This window comes from Xiphias gladius, chromosome 20 (genome assembly GCF_016859285.1).
Source record: "Xiphias gladius isolate SHS-SW01 ecotype Sanya breed wild chromosome 20, ASM1685928v1, whole genome shotgun sequence".
NCBI classification, from domain to species: domain Eukaryota; kingdom Metazoa; phylum Chordata; class Actinopteri; order Istiophoriformes; family Xiphiidae; genus Xiphias; species Xiphias gladius.
In genome coordinates, this window is record NC_053419.1 from 12,457,767 (window position 1) to 12,485,607 (window position 27,841).

The 27,841-nt window shown below is 41.0% G+C and overlaps 1 protein-coding gene across 2 annotated transcripts; it reads left to right on the forward strand.

Moving 5' to 3' along the window:
• The first annotated feature begins 3,226 nt into the window (after nt 1–3,226).
• On the forward strand, nt 3,227–26,900 carry kcnn2 (potassium calcium-activated channel subfamily N member 2). Of its 2 annotated transcripts, none has more exons than XM_040157632.1 (9): nt 3,227–4,006; nt 4,429–4,524; nt 15,738–16,156; nt 16,476–16,617; nt 16,766–16,876; nt 16,965–17,092; nt 19,149–19,157; nt 22,137–22,206; nt 24,866–26,900. In XM_040157632.1, the coding sequence occupies exons 1-9, from the start codon at nt 3,227–3,229 to the stop codon at nt 25,139–25,141; spliced, it is 2,031 nt and encodes a 676-aa protein (XP_040013566.1). In that variant the 3' UTR covers nt 25,142–26,900. The 2 variants fall into 2 exon arrangements, with proteins under 2 accessions (XP_040013566.1, XP_040013565.1); XM_040157631.1 differs by lacking the exon at nt 19,149–19,157 and adding an exon at nt 19,803–19,810 and having other exon boundaries at nt 22,100–22,206.
• The last annotated feature ends 941 nt before the right edge of the window (nt 26,901–27,841 follow it).

Consider the following 27,841-nt stretch of genomic DNA (forward strand, 5'->3'; position numbering starts at 1 on the left):
GTGGGTAAACACATGGAGCAGGGGAGAAAAGTGGTGCTGACTCTGTAATTGTGTGAGGCAGCGTTACGTTTTCCTTTCAAGGTGCATCAGAAGGAGAACAGAGATAGCTGCGCCCTCACAACTCAGATGCAAACTTTTTATTCATGAACCTAAAAATCTGCATTTTGGAGCACAAACATTTCTATTAAGGTCTGTCTTTTCACAGAAATTAATCTAAGTGATTCTCAGTATTATATATTTATGGTTCTACATTTGCATTTAAATATTGTATGTGAGGTTTGAGCTTGTAATGTTGATTGGGATGTATTATTGAATTCTCTAGACTTATTATTGTAAATTTAAATGCATGCATCCACATGTTTTTCCTACTCAACAATTTTTCAGGTTTTGTATTGTTGATTCCTCGTTCCTTTAGCTAATGGATGGATGTTAGAGGCCTTACTTGGACTATGAATAACCTCCCTTTATCTTCTATTTATATGCGATTTGAAACACCAGTCCTACTCTACACATGTCATCTGCATGAAATGTATTTTAATCCTGAAAAACGCGAAATGTATCAAAATGTCAGTTTGTAGATATATTAATTAAAGGTTATCGTGTTTGCCTTTTGTGAGCCAGCACCTGACTAGAAGAGGTGTTTTTCTTCTCTTCTTCTCTTTTAAGTGCACTGGCATGTCAGTCTTCACGATCTTTTCCACCACTAGGGGGAGGAATAACCAGTTCCAAAGATAAAGACACAAATTATAAATTAATAACATGTGCAATATATGACGAATATGAATGCACTTCTACTAATTATAGTACTAATTATAAATCTCCAAGTGAAAGAAATTTATGAAGACACTATGGCACTGACATTCATCACAGATCCTGCCGATTCAGATCCTCCTCTTTGAAGACATTTCATAATTTTGTAGTATGTTCTGCCTTTTAATATACTTTTTACACCTTGCCACTTTTCCTATATTCTCTTGTATATTATTCTTCTTCAGTATCCTGTATCATTTTCTACATGTACTCAGGTATTCCCTTGAAAATAAAATCTCAATCTCAGTGGGACTCACATGAGAAATTAGACTTTGAAATGTCATTTTTTTAAAAGCCTATATGCAGCAGCAGTAATAATAGTTACCAAGCAGCTTTACTTCAGCTCTCAGGTTTTAGACTTTGAATAAATATCCAGGGTAGTAATCAGATTTTACACAGTAAAACAATTTTGAAATGAGCTCGGCAGAATATGACATATTTTGTAATGAAGTTTTGCATTACATTGTATTTTAATGATGTAGGAAAGGCAAAATATTTTTTTCTGTGATCTTGTCACGATGAATTCATTCTGTACGTAGGTTATAACATGTTTGAAAAACGTATTAAAACATTTAAAAGATTCATAAAACAAAACTCATAACCACTAGTAAGCCGTGCTGCGGGTACAATTGCCAAGGTAGTGATTAGGGAGCCTCTGATTAAATTACTGGCAAAACCAGAACAGGGGAAAGCTCATTACATAAATTAGGGGGAAATACAGGCTAATTTGGGTGGACCGAGAATTATCCAAGACGTCTGGAAAAAAAAAACGACATGATTGGGATGCCCGCTTCCAGGTAATACCGTTTACCGATCATCATTCAGCTTAAATGAACACCTCTCCAGCGGTGTCTCCGCTGCCCGTGTCCCACATAATAACCACACTGACCGAATAGGATATCGTGTCCATCCTGTAGGCGATATGAGGCTCGGATTTATGAACCCTGCGTTCATTCACCGTATTCCACACACACACACACACACACACACACACACACACACACACACACACACACACACACACACAGAAAAGAAGAAGAGGCTTCCGCCCGGAGAAGGTGGGAGGTGTCAGGTGGTACGTGGATCCAGCCAATCGGGATTAGGCTAAGTGCGCATTGCGATCCTGTGCAGAGAGATTGTTTTATTAAGAGGTTCGTAGTGATCAATGGGAGAGTGGAGCTGTCCGCGGTGCTGAAAGTTACTCGGTGATGGACTGCCCTTCAGCACCGCGGACAGCTCCCCGTTCTTCACTCCTCTTCAAAAACAATACATGTGAGCCTATATGCCTAATGAAATACTAACATACATTCATACATTTTAAACTGGTCCCCAACTTCACGCTTGTTTTGTTTTTTCATGGATCATGTTCAGACGAGCTATATATATATATACACATGTAGAGAGAGCGAGAGAGAGGACTTTACGACTCCAATGCAGCTGGAGCAAGGAAAGCCTTGTGAGTAGAATCCCACTGCAAATACAAAAACATAACTCCAATACAGCCTAACAGCCCCAAGACTAAATTTGTTGCTGCTGCAGCGGCGGGACGTGTGGATGATTGGGTTTCAGGCTTTGGTTTATGCCTCCACGGCCGCTCAATCTCGGGCAGTTGGCAGCATTTCCTCGGGGTGATATAACTCTCCTACTCCATTAATAACGGGGCCCACCAGCAGTCACATCAATCTGCGGCTGCAGACGCAGGCCCCGGTCGTGTAGGTGCTACGGGGCCTGCACGGTCACGTGGTCAGCGGCCAATGAGCTGAATGAAATCAGCACCTTGTAAATCAGCGGTTTCGTGCGCGTGTTTCCTGCGAAGTCGATAAATGGGAAATCAGTCAGGAATTTATGCCTTGGCTTGGCGGATATGTGTTGTGTGCAAAATGCCAAATTTTGTCTGTGGGAACGGAAGTATCTCAAAGCGCCCAGACATTGGTGAAGTGACATCCAACAACAGTAAAATCGAGACAATACACCTTCCGTGTGTTTTAATTTATACTTTTATAAATCTCTTGTTTTGCTCAATTTTGGGCTACGGTTTCAGTTTCAGAGAGAGGTTCAGTATTTTTTTTTTTTTATTAAAAGCTCAGATCTTTGTGAGGTGTAAAAGTGCAGGTAGATCGCCAAATACAAAAAAATTTAAAAAATGAACTTGAAATTTTAGGGCAAGGCATTAATTCTGTAGTTTCTTTTGATCCTGGTGAAATAAGGCTGGGCTTCACATCCCATGGTTGCAACCTGTTCATGACGTCGAGCCAGTTGTTTTGGTCCTCCCTGCCCAATCGGAGGCTCCCCTCACATTCTACCGGAGCCGAAATGGGTCTATCCATGCAGCGGCTCTGCCTTCCCGCAAGTGCCATAGAGCCCTTGGTCGGGTGCTCTGTGGTACCCGCCTGCTGCTTTAAACAGCAGCACTGACATGGAAACCCCTTTGCAGCTGCACAACGATTTCTTTCCAGAGCAGCACTTCCAGCACTGTGAGTACCAGCACTACTGCGGGCGGGAGGATCGGCTCGGCAAGCAGCCCGACCAGTGCTGCACCTGCAATAACTGCACCTGCGATGCGAGAAAAAGCCTCGTCTTTCGCGGGACGACGCCGACCACCGTGGGAACTTTAAGGACACCTTCGGAAACGTCTTCGAGGCAAGGTTGCCAGTACAGCGTCTGCGAGTTCACACCCTCTAGTCATGGTAGCTCATCCAGACATCATCATCCTCACCATCAGCAGCAGCATTGCCGCGATCGGCAGCGGGGCAGCCTGGGCAGCAGCCACAGAGACAGTAACTCCTACAATGAAATAGCCATGAGCAGCTGCAGATACAACGGCGGCGTAATGCGGCCGCTGAGCAACTTGAGCTCGTCCCGCAGAAACATACACGAGTTCGATTCCGAGTCCCAGCCTTTACAGCCCCTCTCAGCCGCAGATGCGTCGGACACTCTGGTATCCAAGCCGGAGAATAATTCCACTACCCTGATGCCTTACGCATCGGGAGACGGGGGGGGAGGCTGCAGCCGCGGCGGCGGCGGCGGCGGCAAATCGGGTAAAAAGAAGAACCAGAACATTGGGGAGAAGCTCGGTCACAGGAGGGCCTTGTTTGAGAAAAGGAAGCGGCTCAGCGACTATGCTTTAATCTTTGGGATGTTTGGGATCGTTGTTATGGTTATAGAGACTGAACTCTCGTGGGGAGCCTACGGAAAGGTGCGTATTTACTCAGAGCACATGCCGCGCAGTCCCCGTCCAGCGCGGAGCTAGTTTTAGTGGCATGCGGCTGAGGGAGCAAGCCCGTTTAAATTAAACAACTTCCGACTAAAGTGTTGAAGGAGGGCAGGAGTCCGCGCTCCTCATAAAGTAGCCCGTGTAGTCACATTTCCTGTCACATGCAGGCCAAAAGGCCCACCGCTGTCCAACCATGAAGGGGAACCCCATAATGCAGGAGGATATCATGTCAGCCTTTCTTGCAGTACACCTTAAGAAGCTGATTTTTCTTACTCTTTACTTTAATGTGTCATTTTTTCGCAGACTTTTGTCGCCCAAGTAACAGCTGGTTTGCCATGTAAGAATGTGATTTCATGTGATGATGCTGTGTTTTGTTTGGCTTTAGTGTCGTTGCTCTTTTCCAGGAGTCCCTGTATTCATTAGCTCTAAAATGCCTGATAAGCCTTTCTACAATCATTCTCCTGGGGCTGATTATCATATACCATGCGAGAGAGATACAGGTAATGTGGAAACACTTTTTCTTATTCTTGAACTGATGTTGAATGGTCATCCCTATATCTGTCATCACATGTAACAAATGCTAATCTTTTCTACATTACTTTGAAAGTGCACTTGAAAGGATTTCACAGATTGGTTTGGTAGCCAAGAAGTTTCACGACCAAAAAAAAAAAAAAAAAATTCCTTTAAGTATTTTGCAGGTTAGAGAAGAAGATGTTCTTTATTGACTTACTAATATACTTGTATAAGAAAGTGAAGTTTTAGACTTCAGTTTCTCTGAAGCATTGGACAGTGTAATTTTTCAATGCATTTATATTTACAACATGAAAATTGTGGATGGCTTGAACGACTTTTATTTTCATATCCATTGCTTTTGAGATAAAAATGTGTCCCGCTTGTTCTATAACTAAATGACACTGTAACTGCATAAATGACAGCAGTGGTTTTTGCACTCTAGACTGTAGTAGTAGCCTGCTCATCCTTTGAAGCCACATTGACGGTTCATTATACATTTTTTCATAAGATTTAGGAACTCCTCACAGCGTTCAGTGGATGAATATAGATTGTCAGCTTCCCCTGAGAGGTTCCCACACTTGGACAGTTTTATGAGCCTGCCTCAGAGCATTGTTGCATTACGTACATTTCTTCCTGCTTTCCAGCACATGGGTCTTTGTTAAACAGCCCCAAAATTATCGGCGCCACTTGCTGCAGGGCGGATGTACGTCGCCAGAAAGCTTTCATGTGTTTAAGACTTTTCTTTTCTTCTTTTAATTAAATCAACTCAAAAGGAAAACATGTGAGGAAACACAGCTCAAGCATTTTTATGAATCTTGAATGATCCAGTGTTTAATCCTGTTAATGGATTTCCTACTTTTATAGAAGATGGTAATTTTTCAAAATGCCTTTAGCTAAGTTGCATGAGCCGATCCATCTGTTTTCATCTTAATTCTTTACTCTGTTAAGCCCTAGATTCAAGATGTATAATGGTTTTTGGAGAAATGGAAACATGTCACATTTAGATAAAAGATTAGGTTCTTATTTCTTGCATTAAAGGTTGCATTAGTTACAGCCTTGTTGGTATATTTAGGACTTACAAGTCCCAGGGGAGTATCAGTCATTGAAATAGCTCAACAGTAACACGTGTCACCCCCTTCAGATGTCTCATTGTAAACCCTTCTTTATGAGGGATGATAGAAATGCACAGACATCGTTGCCATATTTCAATGCATAACAACAGCATTTCCATCTCCCTTGCAGACAGCTCCCAGTAGCTGTTTATAAATTAGGAAGCATACTGTAAGCTTGCATGAGAGTATCGTATTCATTCTTCCCTCCCTCAGCTTCCGCACCTTTCACTCTAATCCTGTAATTAATTCATAAACTGAGCTTTTTCACCTTTTGCGTGTAAAAACTTTCCTTGATGCTAAATAATGTAATGATATACTGCAGCGGTGCATTCCGCATCACAGCAGGTTTCATTCAGTGAGTTTTATAACAGATTGTGTTAAATTGGTAGTTGTGCTCCAGCCGTACATACATGGTCCCTGTTCACAATAACCCAGTTAAGTGCTTAAGCACTGAATTGTGCTGCATACTTTTGTTCGCTGTTGATTGTATCTTCTTATGTTGTGATAAAGAAACGAAGGTGATGAGACCCAGTTTTACAAAGAATGAATCCTCTGTTTTACGTATTAAAAATGGTCGTGAAGAAACACCCTTTCCCCCCACTACAGGTGAGCTGAAGCTCGTTTTAGCTCCAAAAGCGCTTTTCTTTCCATTCCTTTCATCGTCTGTGGCGGCACATTTACCCCACAGGAAGGCTGTTCAAACCTCTTTGATCCAGACTCCTCTGACAGTCACGGCAATATCCAAAACGTTTTTCACCCTAGATACCTCTCTCTTCACGATGAAGACATTTCCTCCATCGTTGACCCAGAAAACTTTATGAAGGCGGTTCTTTGCCTCTGAGTTGATTACCGCAATGCACTCTTCACCTCATATCCCTTCTCCACAATGACTTATATACAGTTTATTTAAATGTGGAAGCCAGAACCCTTAAATGAATCAGAGAACATCATCACCAGACTGCAGTCCTACTCACGCCCCACTTACTCACTGCTTCTCTCTAAAGTTTATTATAAGGTCCATCCTCTAATTCACCAAGCCCTTTAGAACAACCTTTCTGCTAGTTCCTGGGAACTGACTCTTCCTTACTATTTAAATCCAGTTCATAGTGTTGATACTTTAACTCACACCACACCAACTGCTCCTTTCCTTCCCTGCCTGGAGGAGCTTTTGTGCCTGCTGTTGCTAGTCTGTCATTACTTGGTTCTTGCAGGTGGACATATGTGCGCTTGCACACATACACACAAATTAATTCTGAATCCGTGTAACTAATGACACACACATGCGCACACAGACGCTCTGAAACGTGTGTGTGTTCCCTTCACATTTTCTCTGTGCCACTGCTGTTTGCTGCTCAAGCCAGGCTTTGCGACAAACTAATTTGATCTAAAACATCTGAAATAAAAAATGTAATTTTACACGTTTTTTTCAGGTTGATGCAGGGATGATTGAAAACTGAAATTAAACCCCACAGATGAAAAGTGTAATTTAAGATTCACATTTTCGTCTGTGGTAATGAGGTATGGCAGGTGGAAATCTCCATCACATGCTTTCCAGAGCCCAATGTGACAACTTCTTTTGACCAGTAAACCGTCCAAAACCTAAAGATATTCCATTTTAATTTTCTGTCGATTGACTATCCAATTAATTAATTAAGAATTGACAAATTGTTTCATCTCTGTTGTTTTTTAACCCTCCCTGCCTGGTAAAAACTGTGTCTTCCAAACTCCATGCCCCTTCAGTTCATAGCATTAAAAATCTTTAGTCTCTAAACCCAAACTGAAGTGCCTGGGTGATGTCACTTGAGTAATTGGAGCTGTATTATAGAGCCGCAACCAACAGCTATTACCTCCGCCCAGGAGGTTACGTAATCACTCCTGTCTGTTTGTTGGTTTTATTTTGTTCTTTTTTTTATTTGTCAGCAGGATTACACAAAAAGTACTGAACCGGTTTGCACCAAACTTGGTGGGTGGATGGGGCATGGGCCAGAGGAGAACCCATTCCATATTTCAGCAGATCTGAATCATTTACTATGAATTTTAATTTTTTCTTCTGAAGTCTGGTGTATGTTGTTTGACCGTCTGCGCACACTGAGTGCCATTCTAGTTTTCATTATGAATGAATCTGCTGGTTATTTTCTCAATCAATCCATTAATTGTTTGCTTTGTAAAACACAAGAATGTAGTGAGAAATGCCCATAAAAATTACCCAGAGCTCAAAGTGTCTTTTTTGCCAAACAACAGTCTAAACCTGAAAATGAATAAATTATCAAAACAGTTGCTGATGAATTTTTCTAATAACTGGCTCTTGATCGACCACTCACTTGAGCTCAGATTTTATGTACTGTTGGAAAGGTTTATCTTTTACACTGCATCATCTTTTAAAAGTTCTTCTCTGTCAGACAAATGTAGTGGCGTAAAAAGTACAACAATTCCCTCTGAAATGCAGTGAAGTAGAAGTACAAAGTGTCATGAAATGGAAATACTCCAGTAAAGTGCAGGTACATCAAATCTCAACTTAGGTACAGTACTTGAGTTCATGTACTAAGTATCTTTTGACCACTGAAAATGTCCCTTTAAATCGTGGCTTTCTGACATAGAATTTCAGTAAAGCAAAACACAAGCCCAATGACTATTTGACTCCATAATTGTTATTATAACCTAGATACCAAAGATACTTTTAACACTCTTCTGTTGTGTCATTCTAAATGAGCCTAAATCAAATTTGGTATCAGTGAAGTGCTTTCTAAAGTGCACTTTTCCATGTGGGAAATTTTGCTCCTGCAGTAAAATAAATTATGCATGCACGTCCATGTGTACTCACAGATGCCTGTCAGATGTTGAGGCATAAGTCAAGATGATAAAATATTTCCCCACCACTTCTGGCCCCTTAAATCTGATTTACTTGTCAAACTCAGTAAAGACTGTGCCCTCTCATTTTTACAGGGTATATCAACAGGAAGTCCTTTCCTCAGAGTGACTGAAAGCTCAAGAGGTCAGGTTAGACATGATAGATGCTGGACACCAGCTGTCATTTGAATTGTTGAGGGACACGTCTGTTGTGCTGAGATGGCAGTGAGGGGTGACCTACAGAGCCAAGTGCATTAACAGAGGCAGACAGAGTCCATGTTTTTCTAAATGTCCTTAGATTTGTACCAGCATCTACAATTAGGGGACATAATATTAATGTTTATCCTCCTTTGTACATGCTGTTCAGGAATCTGAAGCACATACCTTTCTATACTTCTCCTTGAAATGTTATCGACCCGATTTAGTCCCACTAATGTCTTTTCTTGACAGCTGGCGATCTGCCCGAAGAATTTTTAGACTTTTTAGTTGAGTTGAGTTTGCCTTGTTGGCAGGCAGCGGCTTACTGTACAGTAGGAGTGGAAATGGAGAGGCTAGACTCTGAAGCTCCTTCCTGACTTTGATTTGTCATTGTCAAAGTCTGATATGAGCTACGGGGTGGGAGCATCTTCCTGCTCTCACTGCTGAGATGGCTAATGAGTTCATCTTTTTCCCAAGCAGACAGAAACTGACATTTTGAAAGTTTTCTCTTCTTCCCACATCAAAGGCACTTCTGCCGCGGGGCATTTGTGTTGAGGCCATTGCTGCGTCGTCGTACCTTGTGATGACAGATCTGCTGCAGTTTTCTTAAGCTAATGCAAGATGCTTTGGGGAGTGTTTTGTCTTTGTTAGTACTTTTGTGATAAAAAAAAAAACAGCGCTGATGTTTCACAGTCACACATTATTACATTTTACAATCTGCAGAGAGGCTAAAATAACAACACATCTCGCCAAACTGTGCCAGCAAATCCTGCCAAAGCCAAACTTGGCCGTGCTTGTCCGACCACCCCTGGGTGGTGTGTATGTGTCGGAGATAAGGTGTAGCTGCAGGAGATGCCCTACATTCCTCACAGTGAAATCTGTCCTCTACGTGAGACTCAAGCCTGGAGTCAGATAACCACCACTGGCTGGTGACCTCAGTGTTTTCACCGAACATACCGGCTTTCAAGGGCAGAGACACTCAGCCTCCCAAAGAGTTGAGAATCCTAAAGATTATTTATTGATGGCATTTACTAAATTGTCCTCTGCATGTGGCTTTAAACATGCAGATGATTTTAGATTATTAATGTGTGCGACTTGGCTGCGACGACAACAGTCTAAAGAAAGATTTATACGGGCTTTTACTTTAGCTAAGAGCCGCTTGACTTTGCTTGAGAAGAAGAAGGTATATGCAAATGTGAAACTTAATTTCAGAAACAAAAGCAAACTGAATCTGCAGCAGCTTCGGATTTACTCAGTAAAGTGGCCTCACTTTGATATCATAAATAAAGTATTGCATTAATGTCTAATTGGGCTGAACCTCTCAATCTAATTCACTAATGAGATTGAGCGATTTCATTCTCAGTGACAAGATATATGTTCCCATCTCCACATTACACAGATTAAATATTGAGCTGGTCTCCATTAGTTATATTGAGTGTAGTGAAACCAGTAACCAACCCGGCTAGCATCGCAGGTGAGCTCCTCGGAGACTGTACCGTATAGACATGGGACAGCGGCAGGCGAGGAATGATCTCAGGGGAAGTGCAGCTGGATTGTCTCTCAGCCAGACGTGCATGAAACATTCCCATGATGAGCAAAGGACGTGCACTCTTAGAGAACAAGCTGAATGTCCGAGAGGTGCCGGTGACACCTGGATTTGTCCTCATTTCTTAGCGTATTGTTTGTTCTCTGAGATCTGTGACACAATGTCTGTGTTCTTGTACTATATTGTCACTGGGAGGATACAGTTTTTGGAAAGTGAGGACATTTTGGCAGGTTCTTTCCGTAGGCGAGAGTTAAGACTTCGTCATGTGGTTGAAGTTAGGACATGCCCCCCAGGGTACAGAGGAACAAACATGTGCATGTATGTGTGTCTGTACATGTCCATATAATAAATTAGGGGTTAGAAGGGCCACATAGGGCAAATAAACAATTCATGAAAAAATGACTCTAGGAGTCAAAAATATACTGTTTTTTCTCACTTTCCCGTAGAGATATCTGGTCACCTAGATAGGTTTTGTTTTGATTTAACTATGTTTGGAGTTATTCATCTCTGAGTATGAGGGATGTTATGTTTGGAGAGACACAGTGTCCCTGCTGTTGAACTTTTGAAACGTAATTTCTAGTTGCGTCACTTTGGGAGTAGGAATATAGCAGCTGTTGGATGATTCGCCATGAAGTTTTGTTCAGAAAATCATGGTCCGCAGATGATGAGGCTTTATGGCTTTGCTGATCCCCTGACTCTTCCTCTAGTCCCACCATTAGGTTGACACATGTAATTTTGCGATGCTGTGAGCACCACAGATGGTAGCCCCCCCCCCAGGGGTGAGGGCAGAGAACTCGGAGACATATCTCAAAACTTGGAAGGTAAAGTGAGAAATTATGTTTGTTGTAAATTAGATGAACTCACCCAAACCAAAGACTAACTTCTCATACAAATTAGCAGCATTTTGTCAGCTCCCTTTACACTTTAATCTTTATGTTCATCACATTCCAGTTTGAAACTGATGTTCCCCTGTTTTGATGCTGTTGGTCTGAGTTTGACAGATGTTGTGTTTCTGAGACCATCCCCCCCTTACTACCTCCTCCTTGCCTCTGTCGCAGGCAGTATCAAAGATTGGAAGAACCGCGAGGTGTGTTTGAGTCACCTCCTTAGGATTAAGGTATCATTTTATTGGGGCTTTCTTGGAAAATAATGGTGTCTGTTCGCTCATACTTTCTTGATTTATGTATCTACCAGAATGTAATAAAACAATTGCTCACAAAAATTTTAATTTGGGCACAGATAATTATACATTTACAACTGTTACTGTTGTTATTTCATGTTGCTTTAAAAACTCACATATCAAAGTGCTGATTGCCAGACTGCAGACTTCAAGGTGGCTTACAGTCTTTGTAGACACATGTTCAACTGTTTATCAAGTTACTTCAATTTTAAAATCCTTTTACTCGTGGTGTTTAAATTATTTGTCAGCCTCCTGTAACCAATTTAAAAGTTTCCTGGCTCATCAGCTGTCTGTTGTAGTTTCCTGACTCTCAGTGTCGTCCTCTGTTGCATATTCTGACATGATGTAAACCACACAGTTTAATGTTTTTCCACCGGAGACGTCGTTTCCTTCACCTCTCTGTCATAACTGCTGGTTCTGCTGCTAGCATGGAATATTTGATGCTCTGAGGTAAAGGGCCCTTGAGTATTGTATTTCAGGTCATCCATTACTATAATTGCTTCTACCCACCAAGTAGGCTTTCCTTATTCAACCCGCGTTTAAATGTTTAATTACATTGTTTTGAGGTAACAAACTTTGTAACTGCTTTTGACAGGACGGGTTTGTTGTTTAAAATGTAAAATAAAACGCAGCTTGTGCTGTGTGCAAACAAAAGATGTGGCTGCTTGCAGAGGCCTAATTCTGTAAGTAAGGAACCGTGGCGGAGTGGAGTCACAGCTTGCGTTTCCGTGTCTACATTACACTCACTTGGAAAGCTGAACAAGACAAGCTGTGGTTAGAGTTACACACTTCTCTGACAGATATCAGTTTGTCAAAGGAGCTCAGTGTCACCCGTTTGCTATGAACAACTGCCTCTGAAAATTTAATTCATGTGTTTTCTGTGTTTGGGGGAAACTTTGATTGTAGCTTTTAAATAAATATAATAGAGCTGCAGAGGCTTTGTGGGGCAGTTGTGCTGTTTGTTCAGGGACATGCATTAGCTTCAGCTTGTTCTGCTTTTGTTGTTACGTGCCAGCTTGTTGGCAGTTGATATTTCTTGTACAGTAGCCGCTGGCGTATAATTGGCTCAGAGGCTCTAATGAGTGTGCAGTGTTTGCCGTGGTGGGTTCAGTGAAGTTTGTGTGTTAAAGTGAAGCGGGAGTTGGTGGTGTCAGGGTGGCTTTAAAGCTGTCAAACTTTAGTATGTGGAGCATTCGCGTATGTCTGGGAGAAAAGGGGCAGTGCTATTGATTTGTCTGTGCGCTCTCTTTGTCCTTGAGTTGAACTTGATTGAACACAAGCCTTTTTTTTCAACATGAGAAATATGACAATTCCATTTTATGTAACATATCAAAGCTAAATTTACAATCTAGGTCACGGATCCCATTAGCCCTCCCGGACTGGGGCAGTTTTTTACTTCTATAATGGGAAATTCAAGATTGAACTATAGTGAGACTAATTGGCAAGATGCCAAGTTGTGATGTGTGCCTCCAGTGTGTGCTGAGAATTTTATTTTCTCATATAATTAAAACTGCTGTTTAACTGATAAATCAACATATCCAGTATATTCCAGACTCAGACCGCTAAGGAAAATTCTTTGGTTGTGTAGTGGGCTGAACCTTATGTTTGACTTTTTAAAAACCAAGACCCTCCTTGAGGTTATTTATATTTGGTTAGGACCCTGCCTTTGACATACAAAAAAAAAATGCGACACCCAGCCCCTAATTTCTCAACCCCAATTCAATCTTATTATTTAAATGGAACAGTAATTTTTACAGACCCAAATCGTAGATCAGGAGTTGAATTACAATTCCAAAAATTATGAAAAACGTAAAACACAAGTGGTGCATTTTATTTACCGAGCATTCTAGCTTCTCTCAATTTTTGAACAAAGAGCTACTCCACAAATGAGTAATTATCACTGTTACTGAATAGATTAAAGGGGCAAAGTCGAGGGGTTTCAGGCCCGTAAAATTTATTGCTTCATCCATTAGTAAAACAGGTTGGGCTGTGCTGAAACTGCATCATAGTCTAGGTTAACTTTATAAGACACACATAACTTTACCGCATTTCTGTTATGATGCAGAATAAAGTGAAGGCAACTGTTGGCTCGTGAAAAATGGCACACTCTTTAAAAAGATAATGGTCAATCAGTAATCACTATAAAGACCTACTTCTACTGTTTCTCAAAACTGACATATTGGCCCTGCTAGAAAATTGAAAATAAAGTCCCACAGAGACATGATTGTTGTTCTCTGCATATGGCAAAATGTGCTTTATGAGACTCTTCTTACAGTAAATCCCGCAAGAAAGGGATGAAATAAAATATAAATCTGGGGCATGAAAAATTTAAAGTGCCCCTCATGCTCTAGCAAAAATTTCAGACCATCCACCTTTCAGCAAAGAGAAAAAATACATAACTATCCCCCGTTTCCTTTCCGCCTGCCCCCAATTATTTCTACAGTCACTAAACTTAAAATGTATATTAAATGTTTCCTCATTCGTCTGTATAGGTAATGAAGGCAGGTATTTGTGGAGCAGACAAAAGTCAGTGAAAATCCAAACTGCAAACTTTAAAGATGAGCTGAGCTGACAGGTGAACTGACCTGAGCACAGTCTTGTTCGTGAGGATGCCAAACTGTAAGCAAAGAACATTGCATGTGCATATTTTCATTTTAAATCCTGAGAAGTCACAAGACACCGTATAATTCATTACAAAGCATATTAGGGAGGTTTTTGACAAAATGTAATCATGTGCAGTTTTTCTTTTCACTGGTTTAGAAAGGCCTCTGCTCCCGTGGCAAAAAAAATAAATAAATAATTGCTGACAGCATCATTTTGTGAAATATCTACTGCCAGTTGTGACGGCCTGTACACAGGCAGAGGACCTTGAGATGATGGGAAGGGGAGTGGGAAGAACAGGAGCAGCTGTGGAGGAATATCGGTGTGGCGTGTCAGATAGAGGAATTATTTGCTAATACAATCTGATAGTATTTAATCTGCAACCCACACTGGTAAATACAAGGCTCTGTGAGATGAGTAAGATTGAGATAGTGCATCTACAGCCATAAGCATGATAAGGGATCACTGTAAATGAGCTGGCAGTGGTTGTCATGGGCTCAGCCATTAGTTCAAGGTGAATACACTGAGCAGTGAATCTTCTGAGCGAAGATAACTGTAGATTGGATTGAAAGTGACGAAGAGGAGGGAGGAGAAGAACAAGAGGAGGGAGCAGCAGCAGCAGAGCTGACCAAGTGAGGAAGCTACTGTGTATGACAGTCACGAGGGGTGTTGAAATCCAACCACACTGAAATCCCCGGTGAAATGGGTTCAATATTTTAGTAAATCACATACTTTACATTAATTATGGACATACATTTTTTAATAATATTGAGTAGGCCTACAACTACTTATTTTCATTATCCACTTATCTGCCAATTCCTCGTTTAGTCCATGAGATGTCAATAAGTAGTGAAATAACTTCCCAGAGCCCAGGGGGATATCTTCATATGTCTTGTTTTTTTTTAACCAAAAGTCCAAAACCCAAAGATATTCAGTTGACAGTGACTTAGAGAAGCAGCAAAGCCTCCTATTTGAGAAGCAGGATCCAGAAAAATGTTTGGCATTTTTTCGCTATTTTTACTTGAAAAATGACTGAAATGATTAATCGATTATCAAAACAGTTGCCGATTCTTTTTGTGCTGATCAGACCAAGTAATGGATGAATCAATTAGCCAGCTCGGTTTTTGGGTTACTTTCCGCCTTCCAGACAGCTGCTGTATTCCATCCATGTTGATAAAATATGAAAATCAATTTACAGACTGAGCGATTACAGAGTGATTTTCTCACCGTACAGACATAAATAGGAATAAATGGTTCCTACGAGGCAGGAAAACCACCTGAAAATATATAAAACACCGTGGTATTCATTGGTAAATGTATTCGGAAAAACAAATGCTTTGCAACCTTCATCAGATACCCGTGAATATATCATGGGTAATATTTGGCCCCTTACCATATCAGTTGTTTGATACTTTCTTGGACTGCAAGTCCTCCAAATATTTTTCTTATCACAGTCCTTTGAATCAATTTTATTCTTTGGAAAAAGGTCAGAAATCATGTTATGTATTTATATGTATATATAATCTGTCTTAAATGGGGAAAAATTTAAGGTCTTTCAAGGTCGTTTGACTCAAAAATGTGATTTAATGACTGGAAGCTATTTGTGACTTATTGTTTAATGGGTTTAATGATTTCCTGTAGCTTGCTTTGTCACCATGATGAAAATGTTAGCTGGCTTTTACCCTCCATCAGACTCACTGTGCCCTTCCCTTGCAGTTATTTATGGTGGACAACGCAGCTGATGACTGGAGGATAGCCATGACATATGAGCGCATCTTCTTCATCTGCCTGGAGATCCTGGTGTGTGCCATCCACCCCATCCCAGGGAACTACACCTTCACGTGGACCGCACGCCTGGCCTACTCCTACGCGCCATCGAAGACGGATGCGGATGTGGACATCATCCTGTCCATCCCCATGTTCCTGCGGCTGTACCTCATCGCTCGTGTCATGCTGCTGCACAGCAAACTCTTCACGGACGCCTCATCCCGCAGCATCGGTGCACTCAACAAGATTAACTTTAACACACGCTTTGTGATGAAGACCCTCATGACCATCTGTCCCGGCACTGTGCTGCTGGTCTTCACCATCTCGCTGTGGATCATTGCTGCGTGGACTGTGAGAGCTTGCGAGAGGTGCCTGGATCAGTTTCTCACGCTATACTGCTCTGCTCTGCATGAAACATAGATAAGGCATAAAAATAGATAATGTACACACTTCTAAGCTCAATCTGTGTTTTAGCATCAAGATAGAAAGATTTACACATGCTGTAAGAAAAGATTATAGCCCTACAGTGTTCTGACATTTAATCTTATATACTACATTGGATTAGATCTTTTTTTTTTTTCTTTTAAAAAAAAAAAAAAGAATTAGTCATTACAAGAAGCTGGAGTGCATCAGTTCCTGCAAGTGCATGACGGTTGGTCAACCTATTGCATTTATTGTTTATTACAGGTACCATGACAACCAGGACATAACCAGCAACTTTCTAGGAGCCATGTGGTTGATCTCAATCACGTTTCTTACCATAGGATATGGGGATATGGTCCCAAACACATACTGTGGGAAAGGAGTCTGCCTCCTGACTGGCATTATGGTGAGAAAAGACTGACGGAAGGCCTTATAATTTATGTGACTAATATGCTGCTAATATTTCCTCACTGGGAAAAATAGTTGACAAGCAAATGAAATAAGTAAAAATCCACATTGTACATTTGTGCCTGTTCATTCTTGGTATTTCGCAGGGTGCTGGCTGTACTGCTTTGGTTGTGGCTGTGGTGGCAAAGAAACTGGAATTAACCAAAGCTGAAAAACACGTCCACAATTTTATGATGGACACCCAGCTAACAAAAAGAGTAAGTGAACGCTCCATATTCAGTTATTTGACATCGCAGATATTTTGCCTGTTTTCGTTCTCGACTAAGCGTCTCCTTTTCACCTTAGGTGAAAAACACAGCTGCTAATGTTCTCAGGGAGACGTGGCTCATCTACAAGAACACCAAACTGGTGAGGAAGATGGACCACGCCAGAGTCAGGAAGCACCAGAGGAAATTCCTTCAAGCCATTCACCAGTAGGTACCACGCTATTAACCCTCACCCCACCACTCCTGTTGGTTTAGAACCTTCTCATCCAGCAGTGAATGTGATTCACCAATGCAACACGAACCTGAAATCTGAATTGTTTGACACCTGTAGCAAAAAGATGTGATCATATTATTGAAGGATCTTGTCTATCATGACCATGTTTCACCTGACCTGACTAACCTTAAATTTGCAGATGTGGTAGAGAGTTGGCCTGTTGATTCAGCATCGTACAGAATGGTAAAATACACAAAAAACTAAATTTATGTAAATATTATTCACTGATACACTGGAGGTTCTTGTAATTCATTTTTTTATTAAACAGGGTAGGAATTGTCAGTATGAAAGAGACATATTTTATGTGTGTAAAATGGAATTTTCTGTGAACGAGATTTGGCAAACTTTACATTTTCTCAGAGTTACTGTGGAAACAGTCAGTCCTTCAGCAGCCTCGGTTTTCTGGAAGTATTCCTGAAAAAACAAAAACAAATTTTACCTTGAAATATTCTGGAGTTACAGAATTCCCAGCAGTATGATATTGATCTTTCTCTCTGTGTCTCTCTCTCCGCTTTTGCTGTCACGTTGGCTCCTGTGTGTGTCTCTGTCGCTGTGAGTCAGATGTCAGGCTCACCTGAGGGCTGACACATCTGGGTTTCTACTTTTCTAGCAGCTAGTCAGACACTTACCTGTCAGCTAGTCTTTTAGTGGGTCCCCGAGGACCCCCAAGTACTATCTAACCCCAAAACAGTATCGATTTTAGCCTCACCTCGCTCTTGTTTTTCTTCAACCTACAGTGCTTACATGCACATCTAATGTGTGGTAGAAACTGGAACTCAGCTCAGTGCTTTATTAAAACAAGTAGCTAGATGTACAATGTCTTTGTTATTATGTAGCTTAAGGCTCAAGGAAAATGTTCCCTTTTTTTGTATGTTTGTTTGCTTCTGTGGTTTTATATATGTATATGGGTCTTTGTGGTCTCCTGTGTACAACTTTGATTTGCTCATGAATCTTTTGAACATACATTTATGTTTTAAAGACATTAGGATGTTTAGAGAAACACACAAACTGTCTGCTGCTGCAACCCGCATCCAAATTTGTGTGGTTTAATAACTTTTTTCATGGTTGCTTTGTCGAGTCATTATATCCTTGCTGTCGTATTCATTTGCAGCGATGATGACAACGTCTCATGTCCACCTCCTGTTCTCTAGGACAGCCTAATAATGGAAATACGTCTGAGCTAAAGCTAAATCTATAAAGAACCAGATTTGGTGAGAAAAAGTCACGTCCAGCTCTGTGTGCAAGGACAACTACTCAGCATGGTGTCAACATTCTCCATTCACACCTTTATCTTGCAAAGATTTTGTCTTTTTATGAGGTAGCGCGTTTCACGGGCCTTAACTGAGCTAGTTTTAAGTGTTGCCTGTAGCCACGTGCAGGGTGTGTAACAACAAAACTTGGACTGAGATGAATATAGGACAGGAAGTGGTCTGACAGCAAGCAGATCACTCAAGTGGAGGTTTGGAAAAGGCCCACAGCTGTCCTTCACCTGTCATGAGGCGATAGCAAACATCAAATCAGATATCCCGTTTCCTCCAGTCAAAGCTGCAGGACAGTGTGGAAAACTCACTCAGACATCGTCATCGGTCACAGTGAAGGATGTGAGGTGTAAAAGTGGGACCACAGATGCATTGAGGCACCGTCTTTTTGTCGGTGAATGTTATACAGATGTCAACAGGAAGGTTAAACTGTATTTCTGAGCACCAGTCTGGAAAAGAAAGGGATTAGACTGAGACTAGACAGCAAGCTGCAGCTACAAGAAACAGTCCAAGCACAGAGAGATGACACACTGGTTGCAGGAAGAAATAAGTCAAGCAAAATTGTCGCTGCTGTTCAGGTGTGAGGTGACAGTGTAGAGATGAGAGTTACAGCAGCCAGACTTGAGCAAACAGATTTTGCCATCTGAATATTTTTAACTGATGTTGTAATAATTCATTTGTCTACTTCATGTTTCCTTTTTTTCCTGTTTGTGTCGACACAATGCAATAGAGCTCGAAAGTAAGTCTTCGCCTCACATGTAGATACAGACCTGTTGTGTGCATGCTAACGAGAGCTTGTCCTTGAACCCAATAATGTGACTAAAAAAATTACACTCCCTCATTTGATAAGTGAAATTCATGCCACAAAAGTGTTGTAGTTTGCAATGACTGAATTGTTTTCACATGACATGATCACGATGTTGCCTGATTAATTCATCTAAGCTGCTACAAAGGTTTGCTATTACATGTCTGTTCAACTGAGTAGCATTTCAATTTGACAAAATGCACTGCAGTCTCACATTCAATCTTCAACATTTTGTGTTGCAATCAAACAGCTTTAAATAACCAGCACAAGCGCTTTTTACGCTTTATTGTTGAGTAGGCCAGTGCTGCACATCGTAAACACACCCACAGGTGCATATAAAGTGAATTTCAATTATCGGTGACGGAGGGTGTTTTTCTTTCCATTTCTGCATGGATGTGATGAGAATTTGATCTTTAATCAGGAAGCCACTGATTAAACTCCAATCAACTCTGCTTTCACTTACCGAAGGATGACAACTAGAGCTCTACAGGAGACAGACCCGCAGTAGCACAAGTATATCATTTATAATATCCCTCAAGTCATGTTATACTATTTACAAGTCATGCTCATACAGATCAGGGCTCAGGGTCATCTTTCGGCCTGTGGAACCATTGTTACGCCTGTTACTACATTTGCAGCCACATCTCCTCCATTTCTCTGTTGGATGACACAGTAGCAGAGATGCTGAGCGGGTGTTATCGTGGTTGGTAAAGAGCATAATAAGAAGGACAAAGAGCTGTCATCCATCTCTGCACTAAGAGGAATTAGCAGAGTTAGTGATAGACACAGTTGAAAAACTCCTGAGACTATCTGGATGGTGCATCATAGGCAAGATGTTGCAGTATGTTGTAGGCCATAACAGCTGTTAAGACAAGTGTCTCAGTCAGAACAGTTTGACCATCCCCTGTAGGAGTGCTGTCCCTTTCCATCCACAAGGTTGGAGTGGGAATCATAGCGAGAAGCATGAGAGTGAGTGCTTGTTAGCTCAGAGATCCCTGGATTGGAGAAACATGAAAGTGACCTGAGAGGAAGGTAAGGGTAAAGCCTCCCAGCAATCCCGTTTGTGCCCGAGAGGCCGCAATGGTGACCGACAGCGCAAAACTGTCAGCGGGGACAGAAAAGATAGGCTGCAGAATGTTCACCCTGTCCATTACATTGAGGAAAAATTAGCATTTCTTTCCACAATGAGGTAAACGGAGGTCATGACAAAGAACGCAAGTCGGCAGGGTAAAAGATGTGGCCAGCACTAACCGAGATTGCCCTAACAGATTTAGTAGGGTATTGAAAAGCTTAGCGTAGCCGTTTTCCCCTGATGAATAGCAAGCAGACTTAGAGTGCCCATTCAAAAGCAGAGCTGCCCATGAGGAGTGATTGACTGAGGGAAAGAGACACATAGAATATAAAAGACAGGGCAAGCAGGCTCACTCGTCCTGACCTCAAGCTGCCCTGTGCTTCGACCCCATTTAACAGCTATTGGTCATCCAACTGTGAAATGTATGATTCTAAAAGGTCTTACATCAACTGCATTCAACATTGAATATCTATTATCTTTCATCATTTTAGATAGACTACCTCCTCCTTCTTTCTTTCAATCAATTACTTGCATAAGAAAAGTGCTAATCTGCAAAATAGTATTCTGTACTTGTCTTCAGAGTCTGCTCTGTAAGAAGCATTTCGGTCCTCGGTTGTCAGGACATCCTCCCCTGCCTGTAGTTTCCTTCAGTGACTCCTGTGGCACCCTCTGTTGGTCTAACCTGTCATCTTCGCGCCACGTCTGCCTGTCTTCAGGAAACAGAGAAATGGTCCGGCATTGCATGAGAATGGGTGTATCTCGGCTAATTAGCAGACTCCCCAGCGGGCCCCTCAAATCCCCTCTCGATCTTCATTACTGTTTGCATTCAATTCACGCACAACCTAATGATCACCTCACACTCGCACTGGATTCATGGCTCAGTCACTTATAGGGACTTTGTTAATTATTATTATTTTATCAAAATTTGAAATGCTGGCAAACATGCCACCAAGATGTCATTTTGTTATCGTGCCCAGTTTAACTTAGCATGTGTTGGTGATTCGCGGGGGTGGGAGGGGGGCTCTTTAATATCTTGAAAACATGTGTGGTCCACACTCTACAATACTGCACAGTTGCTGTTTTTGAGCCCCCTGAGAGAATGAGTAAAACAAGCTTTAGGAGCCTAATTAAACAGGAGATGTGAATTATTTAAGCATGATGTATGGAGTTGGTAAGTTATTTTATGCAGACTTTATTTTATGCAAAAAAAAGTGGGCTATATTGCAGGTTATTTTATCTCACAAGTGAACTGTCACAGGAAAAATAATTCCCTTTATTACCCTTTTGTAACAAACTTTAATTAACAGGATTCCTTCAAACTGCAATTTGTAAAGACCTTTTGATTCTTCTCAATTCTGAGGTCACATTTTTTTATGTTTATGTTAGAAAGTCTCTGACAGGAAAGGTTTATATAAAACAGTGTTTGATATCTGTGGCTTTTTGAGTGGCTAAAAAAATTCATAAACTTGAGAAAAAAAGAGGAACGTTGGTTGAACCAGAAGGAGAACTTTAAAGATACAACTTTGGTGTTTCATAATCTAATATGTCATGTAGTTATAGGAACTGATAAATGCTATTTGGTTGTATGTATTGGTTGATTAGGATGTAGAGCTGGTGTGATTCTCCTCAGTGGCAGCTCTCCCACCTCCGTGGTCTCCTTTCCACCTGCATGCAGCTCAACCAAACAGACCGACCCCTGCAATCTCTGCATTCTCTACACACATCTTGTGCATGTCCCAGGAGTGTTCTCCATGTGTATGCCTTTGTGTGTGCACAAATTTAAAAATGATAAAACTTCTGATAGCGTTAATTCATTGGGTTCTGAATGGTCTTGTGTTCAGATTGAGAAGTGTTAAAATGGAGCAACGCAAGCTGAATGACCAAGCAAACTCACTAGTGGACCTTGCTAAGGTAAGCTAGACTAACAGTCTCCTGCTGCATTGTGCATTAGGATAGACAACTATCCTGATAAGTTTCTTTCCTTTGTGTGACTGAATTCAATGCATGCTAGATCACTCGCTGAATTAGTTGTGTTTTCTAATATAATCAAAGTCTACAGGTGTCAAATAAACAGACAGGCTTTTCAAAAGGTGAATAAAAATAAATCTGTGTGATGATTCTGGTTGACTGCACTCACCTAAGTTTGAATCCTTTGGGTGTGAAATAATAAGGTCATTTTTATTTCACAGTTCAAATTTCTATCCCCAGGGCATGTTCTCCTGAAAATTACTGAATGAGAATAACAAGAAACAAGGTGGTGTATGCAAAAACCCAGTGTATTTTTACACTTAATGCATTCGCTGATATTTCCCTCCAGATGCACTAAACAGAAGCTGACAAACCTTAGGGAAAGACCAGGCAGCGCGCCAGCCTGACACAGCAGAAACAGTAACCTGGGAAGGGAGACACATTGTGATCTGATGATTCAGCCAGAAGTAAAGGCAGAGAAAGAGAGGAGAGAAAGGCAGAGGGCTTTGACATTCAAAAGTACGCCACAGTCAAACTGGATTCAGGCCAGCGTATCATGAAAGGTATTAGTTAATATTGCCCAATCACCTCCTGCTGTAAAACAGTAGCGAGAGCCAGGTTGTGACATTGGATAAGGTGGCTCATAGCCAGTGCCACTCAGCGGGCTCCTTAGCCGTTGTCGTGAAGGTCTGAAGCCACGAGAGGGCACTGTAGGTTCCCTCTCTTCGTGCTCTCGGTGGAAAGATGGAGCTAAATAGAGGTGAACATATCACTGGCAGCTGCATCGCCACTGCAGTTCAATGTGAAAGTCCTCAGATCACAGTGTCTCCCCTTAACTCACTTTCATCTCTACAGGCTAATATAAAATGTGTTTTTTCATTTAATGTGACTTACATTCATGCAGCATTAGGTTTAATGTTTTTTCTCTCCACAGCATTTTCTGCACATTTGCCATTCAGGCTGAATTACATGTCCTCAAATTGCAAAATTGCTCACTCAGCCTGCTGTTTGAAACAATCTGTGCCACTATCCTCTCTCTTTTTTTCTCTTTCTCTCTTTTCCAGAAATAAGTTGATAGTGTCCGTTTGTGGTTTTATTGTAGGGATGACATGGATCAATAATAACTGCATAAATTCTTGCTCCATCAGTTGCATCCTCAATTTATGATATTTGTAGTATCGGTGTACTAGGCGTCTTTTCTCGCTCTCTAGCATTTTATGTCATCATTATTTAATGTGTTCTTGTTTCGTTTCATGATTTACAGATGAGGTCCAGAACTGCCTGACTGCCATAAAATTCTTAGTCAGAGGAAGAATTACATGTGTACAAGATAATATAGCCATACATTCAAGTATTTGGTTATCACACACAAACTGTTTAAATACTGAATTTCATTCGTTATCCACCGAGAAATCTTGACGTAAAAAAAAGATTAGATTAGTGTTGATGTAAGTAATACACCACAGTGACACCTTTGTCTCCACTAGCTGTCAGGATTAGCGCCGTCATTGCTACTTTAGTCCTCACTGATTCACATAAATAACCTATCCCATTATACGTGCCTCAAATCAGAGGAGAACAAGGTAAGTGATGGATGGCATCGCCTCCAGGCTGCCAGGGATTATTAGTCCTTCGCTGAATAATACCTCAGGAAACGCCCTCCGGCAGCAACACTCTTCCTAAATGTGACATAGATTTCTCTGTGTGTTGCTGACTCTTTTTGAAGACTGAGCCTCGGGAGTTAAAAGATAGCAGCCACGGTGTAATTTTAAAGATCTGTGAACAGATGGTTGATGCGTCAAAAGAGCAAAAAGCATCATGCAAAGTCAGCAGGCACCTTTCCTGTCTCCACAAGGTCATAGACTAATGTACACTGGTTCGCATGGAAACATGAATTCCCGTGACGTGTTCATACAAAGTCAACCCTTCTTTAGCTTACAGAAAATGTGCCGGTTCACAAGGTTGCAGCTTTTTAACATAAAAATAACTTAACATGATGTTCCTCTGGACTTTTCTTTTTTTTTTTATGTGGAATTGACCTTTCTGCTTTCAACCTCTGCTCATCCAAAAGTGGAGGACAATGGGACAGTTGCTGGGAAACTGCAGCCACCAAAATAGATAACATAGACTCCACAACAGTACTAGAATAAAAGCTTTTACCTTGACTTGTAAAATTTGATCCGTCAAATACTGATAACTTGAGGTTCACGGTTTTTTTCAGCTCTATCTTTAATCAATACCCACATGCCTACCAACTGCAATGACCAATAATGCTTGAAAAGTGAAAAAAAACTGAATGTGAAAATGTTTATTATTTACATTTTTCCGGGGTCTGATTTGTCGAAGATTAGTTGAGAATGTGAATCTTTTAATGTGAAGCTTTAAACCTCTTTTATTTCCTTTCCTCTTCTTTTCAGAATGATCTGATAAACCAGCGCACTTTCAACTGTACTTTTACTGAAGTATCGAAGAAGCTTGTGTTTTTATCTGTAATCTGTTTGCTAATAATTGAAGCATACAGTATTTTCAGGTTGTCCCTCAAAAAAATAACAACAAATTGGAAAAGGATCATGTTAAGCGTGTCTCCTCTCCCTTGTTCCAGACTCAGAACATCATGTATGACATGATATCGGACTTGAATGAGAGGGGAGAGGACATGGAGAAGAGGATTGCCTTGCTGGAGACAAAACTGGAGACTCTACTGAGTAACTTGCAGGCTCTGCCAGGACTCATCAGCCAGGTCATCAGCCAGCAGCACAGGGACTTTCTGGAGGTGCAGCTCCAGCCTTACGACAAACACAGCCCTGAGCGCTCACAGTCAGTGTCCCGACGGAGGTCGTCCTCCACAGCACCACCCACCTCCTCCGAGAGCAGCTAGAGTCCAAGGGGAATGCCTCCACTGAAGACTTTTGCCATCATATGGCTAAGTTGCATTTATCGTAAAGCCTTATGGTTTCAATAAGTATTATCCAAATTCTGATGACAGAATCCAAGATACTGGGGACAATGCATTTTAATGGATAACCTCATTCTGTTATTTGTTTTTTATTACCTCAAACGATGTTGTTATCCTTGCTCTGGTGACAAGACCTCAAATAATGGCGCTTCCCTCAGTAAAAACTGAAAGGCCTATCGATGGGGCTACGATAAGAACTCTACTCCATCTCTATGCAGAGGTAGCCAGTTTTAGGTGGCAAGGTTACCACGTGTGAAACTATTGCACTAAAATAGTGCTTCTCACAGACTTTGTGCTTCTGCGGGCTTGATTCAGTTGCTGTGTTCCTCAAAGCAAACTGAGAAACCACTGAGATATCAGTCAGGGAGAATGACAGTGATATTGAGGAAAAGTGCTGTGTTTGATGGACTGAAGTGATCTGATAGCAGAAGGCAGATGAAAATCGCTCCTACACACTGTCACTCAGAGATATCTTAAAAAGCTTGAAATGAGGGGGAAAAAGCATATATCTTTTAGGTTAGATACAGCAGCAACTATAGCGGTTTTCTTTTTGCAGAGTTCTCCTGTAGAATGACTATTTTTGGGGCGACGCTGCAAATAATCTAATCCCTTAGTCAAAATAAATGCATTCAAATCTGTACTTGCACTTACTTTTTAACCAATGCAGTTCAATGCTGACTGACACCTGATATAAAGATGCGTTGCTCAGTAAAAGAAGAACCTTTGAGATGTTTGGGCATGGGTTGAAGATTGTCAGTTCTCAAGTTGTGGCTAATGTTGATGAATCAAGTCAAAGCCCTTTTCTGTTTTTCACAAAGAAGCATTAAATTACACCTGCCGATGTCGACAGAAATGTATTGAGTGATCACAGAATCAGTAATCAAGCCTTGTCTTGCTGTGTCTCACCTCCTGTCCTTCCTTCCCGTGCTATTTATGCTTGCTGTCATCCCAGCTGGGCAACAACAAATGCTTAACAGCCACTCGCTGAAACCTTATCTACCTTTTAAAAAGAAAATGCCTATTTTTATATATTTTGATGAGGACAAGCACACCTCTTACAACGAAACAAACAACAATGGGGATGTAAGAAGCGACAGATTCAGCATATCTAGCATATGGTTTCATATTTTTTGGACTGGAGTTAAGATACATACATACAATGGTCTACTGGGTTCTTTCCTGAACTTAATTATACACAGATTTTAAAATTGCATTATTCTTCAGATTGCATTTATTTTTTACAGCAAATGCTTCAGATGACACTGTGGGCTGAGCAGGAAGAGCAGCATTCAAGAGCAGAACTGGTAAATTTCTGCTTGTAGTGACTGGTATTTATTAGGTTTAAAGGTTTTAATGTCAGAAAGCAAATTAAAATATTTGAATTTGACCTCCTTGGTCCTTCATACAGTATATCTCAATATCAACTGTGTGAAAAGCCTCGATGTTGCCAATAAACCCTCTGGACATTAATATTCACCATATGAACATGGTTGCTAATGCAACCTTTTCAACATTCACAGAGCATAGCATTGGTCAGACAAGATCTGGTGGTCACTCGTCAAATCAGAAGCACTGATCTTGATCAACTAGCCAACCCACCAACCAATAAGTCAATCAGAAGGTCAACAAAGTGACAGTTGTTCAGTCCACAAACTTCAGCAACGTAGAAACCAATGAGAGATTATACTGTATGCGACTTAAACAAACAATTAAACAATAAAAATATACAATTTGATAGGCCTGTGTCCTTTTTTATTATTGTGTGAGAGTTTGTATTAAATAGGAAAAGTTACAATGTGTGTTTGTGTGTGTCCCTGCATAAACAAGTAAGAGAGTTAGATCAACATATAACTGTAAAAATTGTGGTTCAAATCACTTCTCAGTTTAATTGAATTTGATTTGGGGTGGCAACCTCTTCATTTCTCACTGATCGACCACTGAATGGAATCAAATTAAGGAGGTGTGTCTCTCATGTTTATATTTCGGTAAATTTTGCCCCGAACGATAACTTCTAGGCATTCCAATGTAGGCTTTAGGTGGCTGACCATATTATACATTTAACCAATCTGAAAACTACAGTCATGGCTAAAACAGTAAAACAGCCCTACAATAAACCCTCTTTCATCAGGGTTATAATGGTCAGTTGTTGTATTAGCCAGGTGTTGATTCAATTTTTATGGTCATATATATATACACACACATATATGTCATATATATGACATTATTATATTGTTACTGATGTGTCATGTGTCAATGTGCAGCATTTTATTGTTGAAGCTGTTCAGGGTGCAGCTATTTTTAATTTTATATACAGTTAGGTACAGTAATGTAGTCCAGTTGTTCCTTGCCTAGGGGTCGGGCCCCTCCAAATGATCACATGATAAATCTAGGGGTTCGTGAAATGATTAATGGGGTAGGAAACGCAGAAAAATAACGTTTGGGGGCCTCAAACACTTAAGAAACTATCGAAAAGTACAGAGTGGAAATGTTTCTTTGATGCAAACTGCTAACGGCTCCAAGACACAAAACCTGATGTGTGCTTTTTGGAAAGCAACACAAGCCAAACAAGGTCGGGAGCCAAGGATTCAATCTTTAACAATACACTATTTTATACGCTTACTT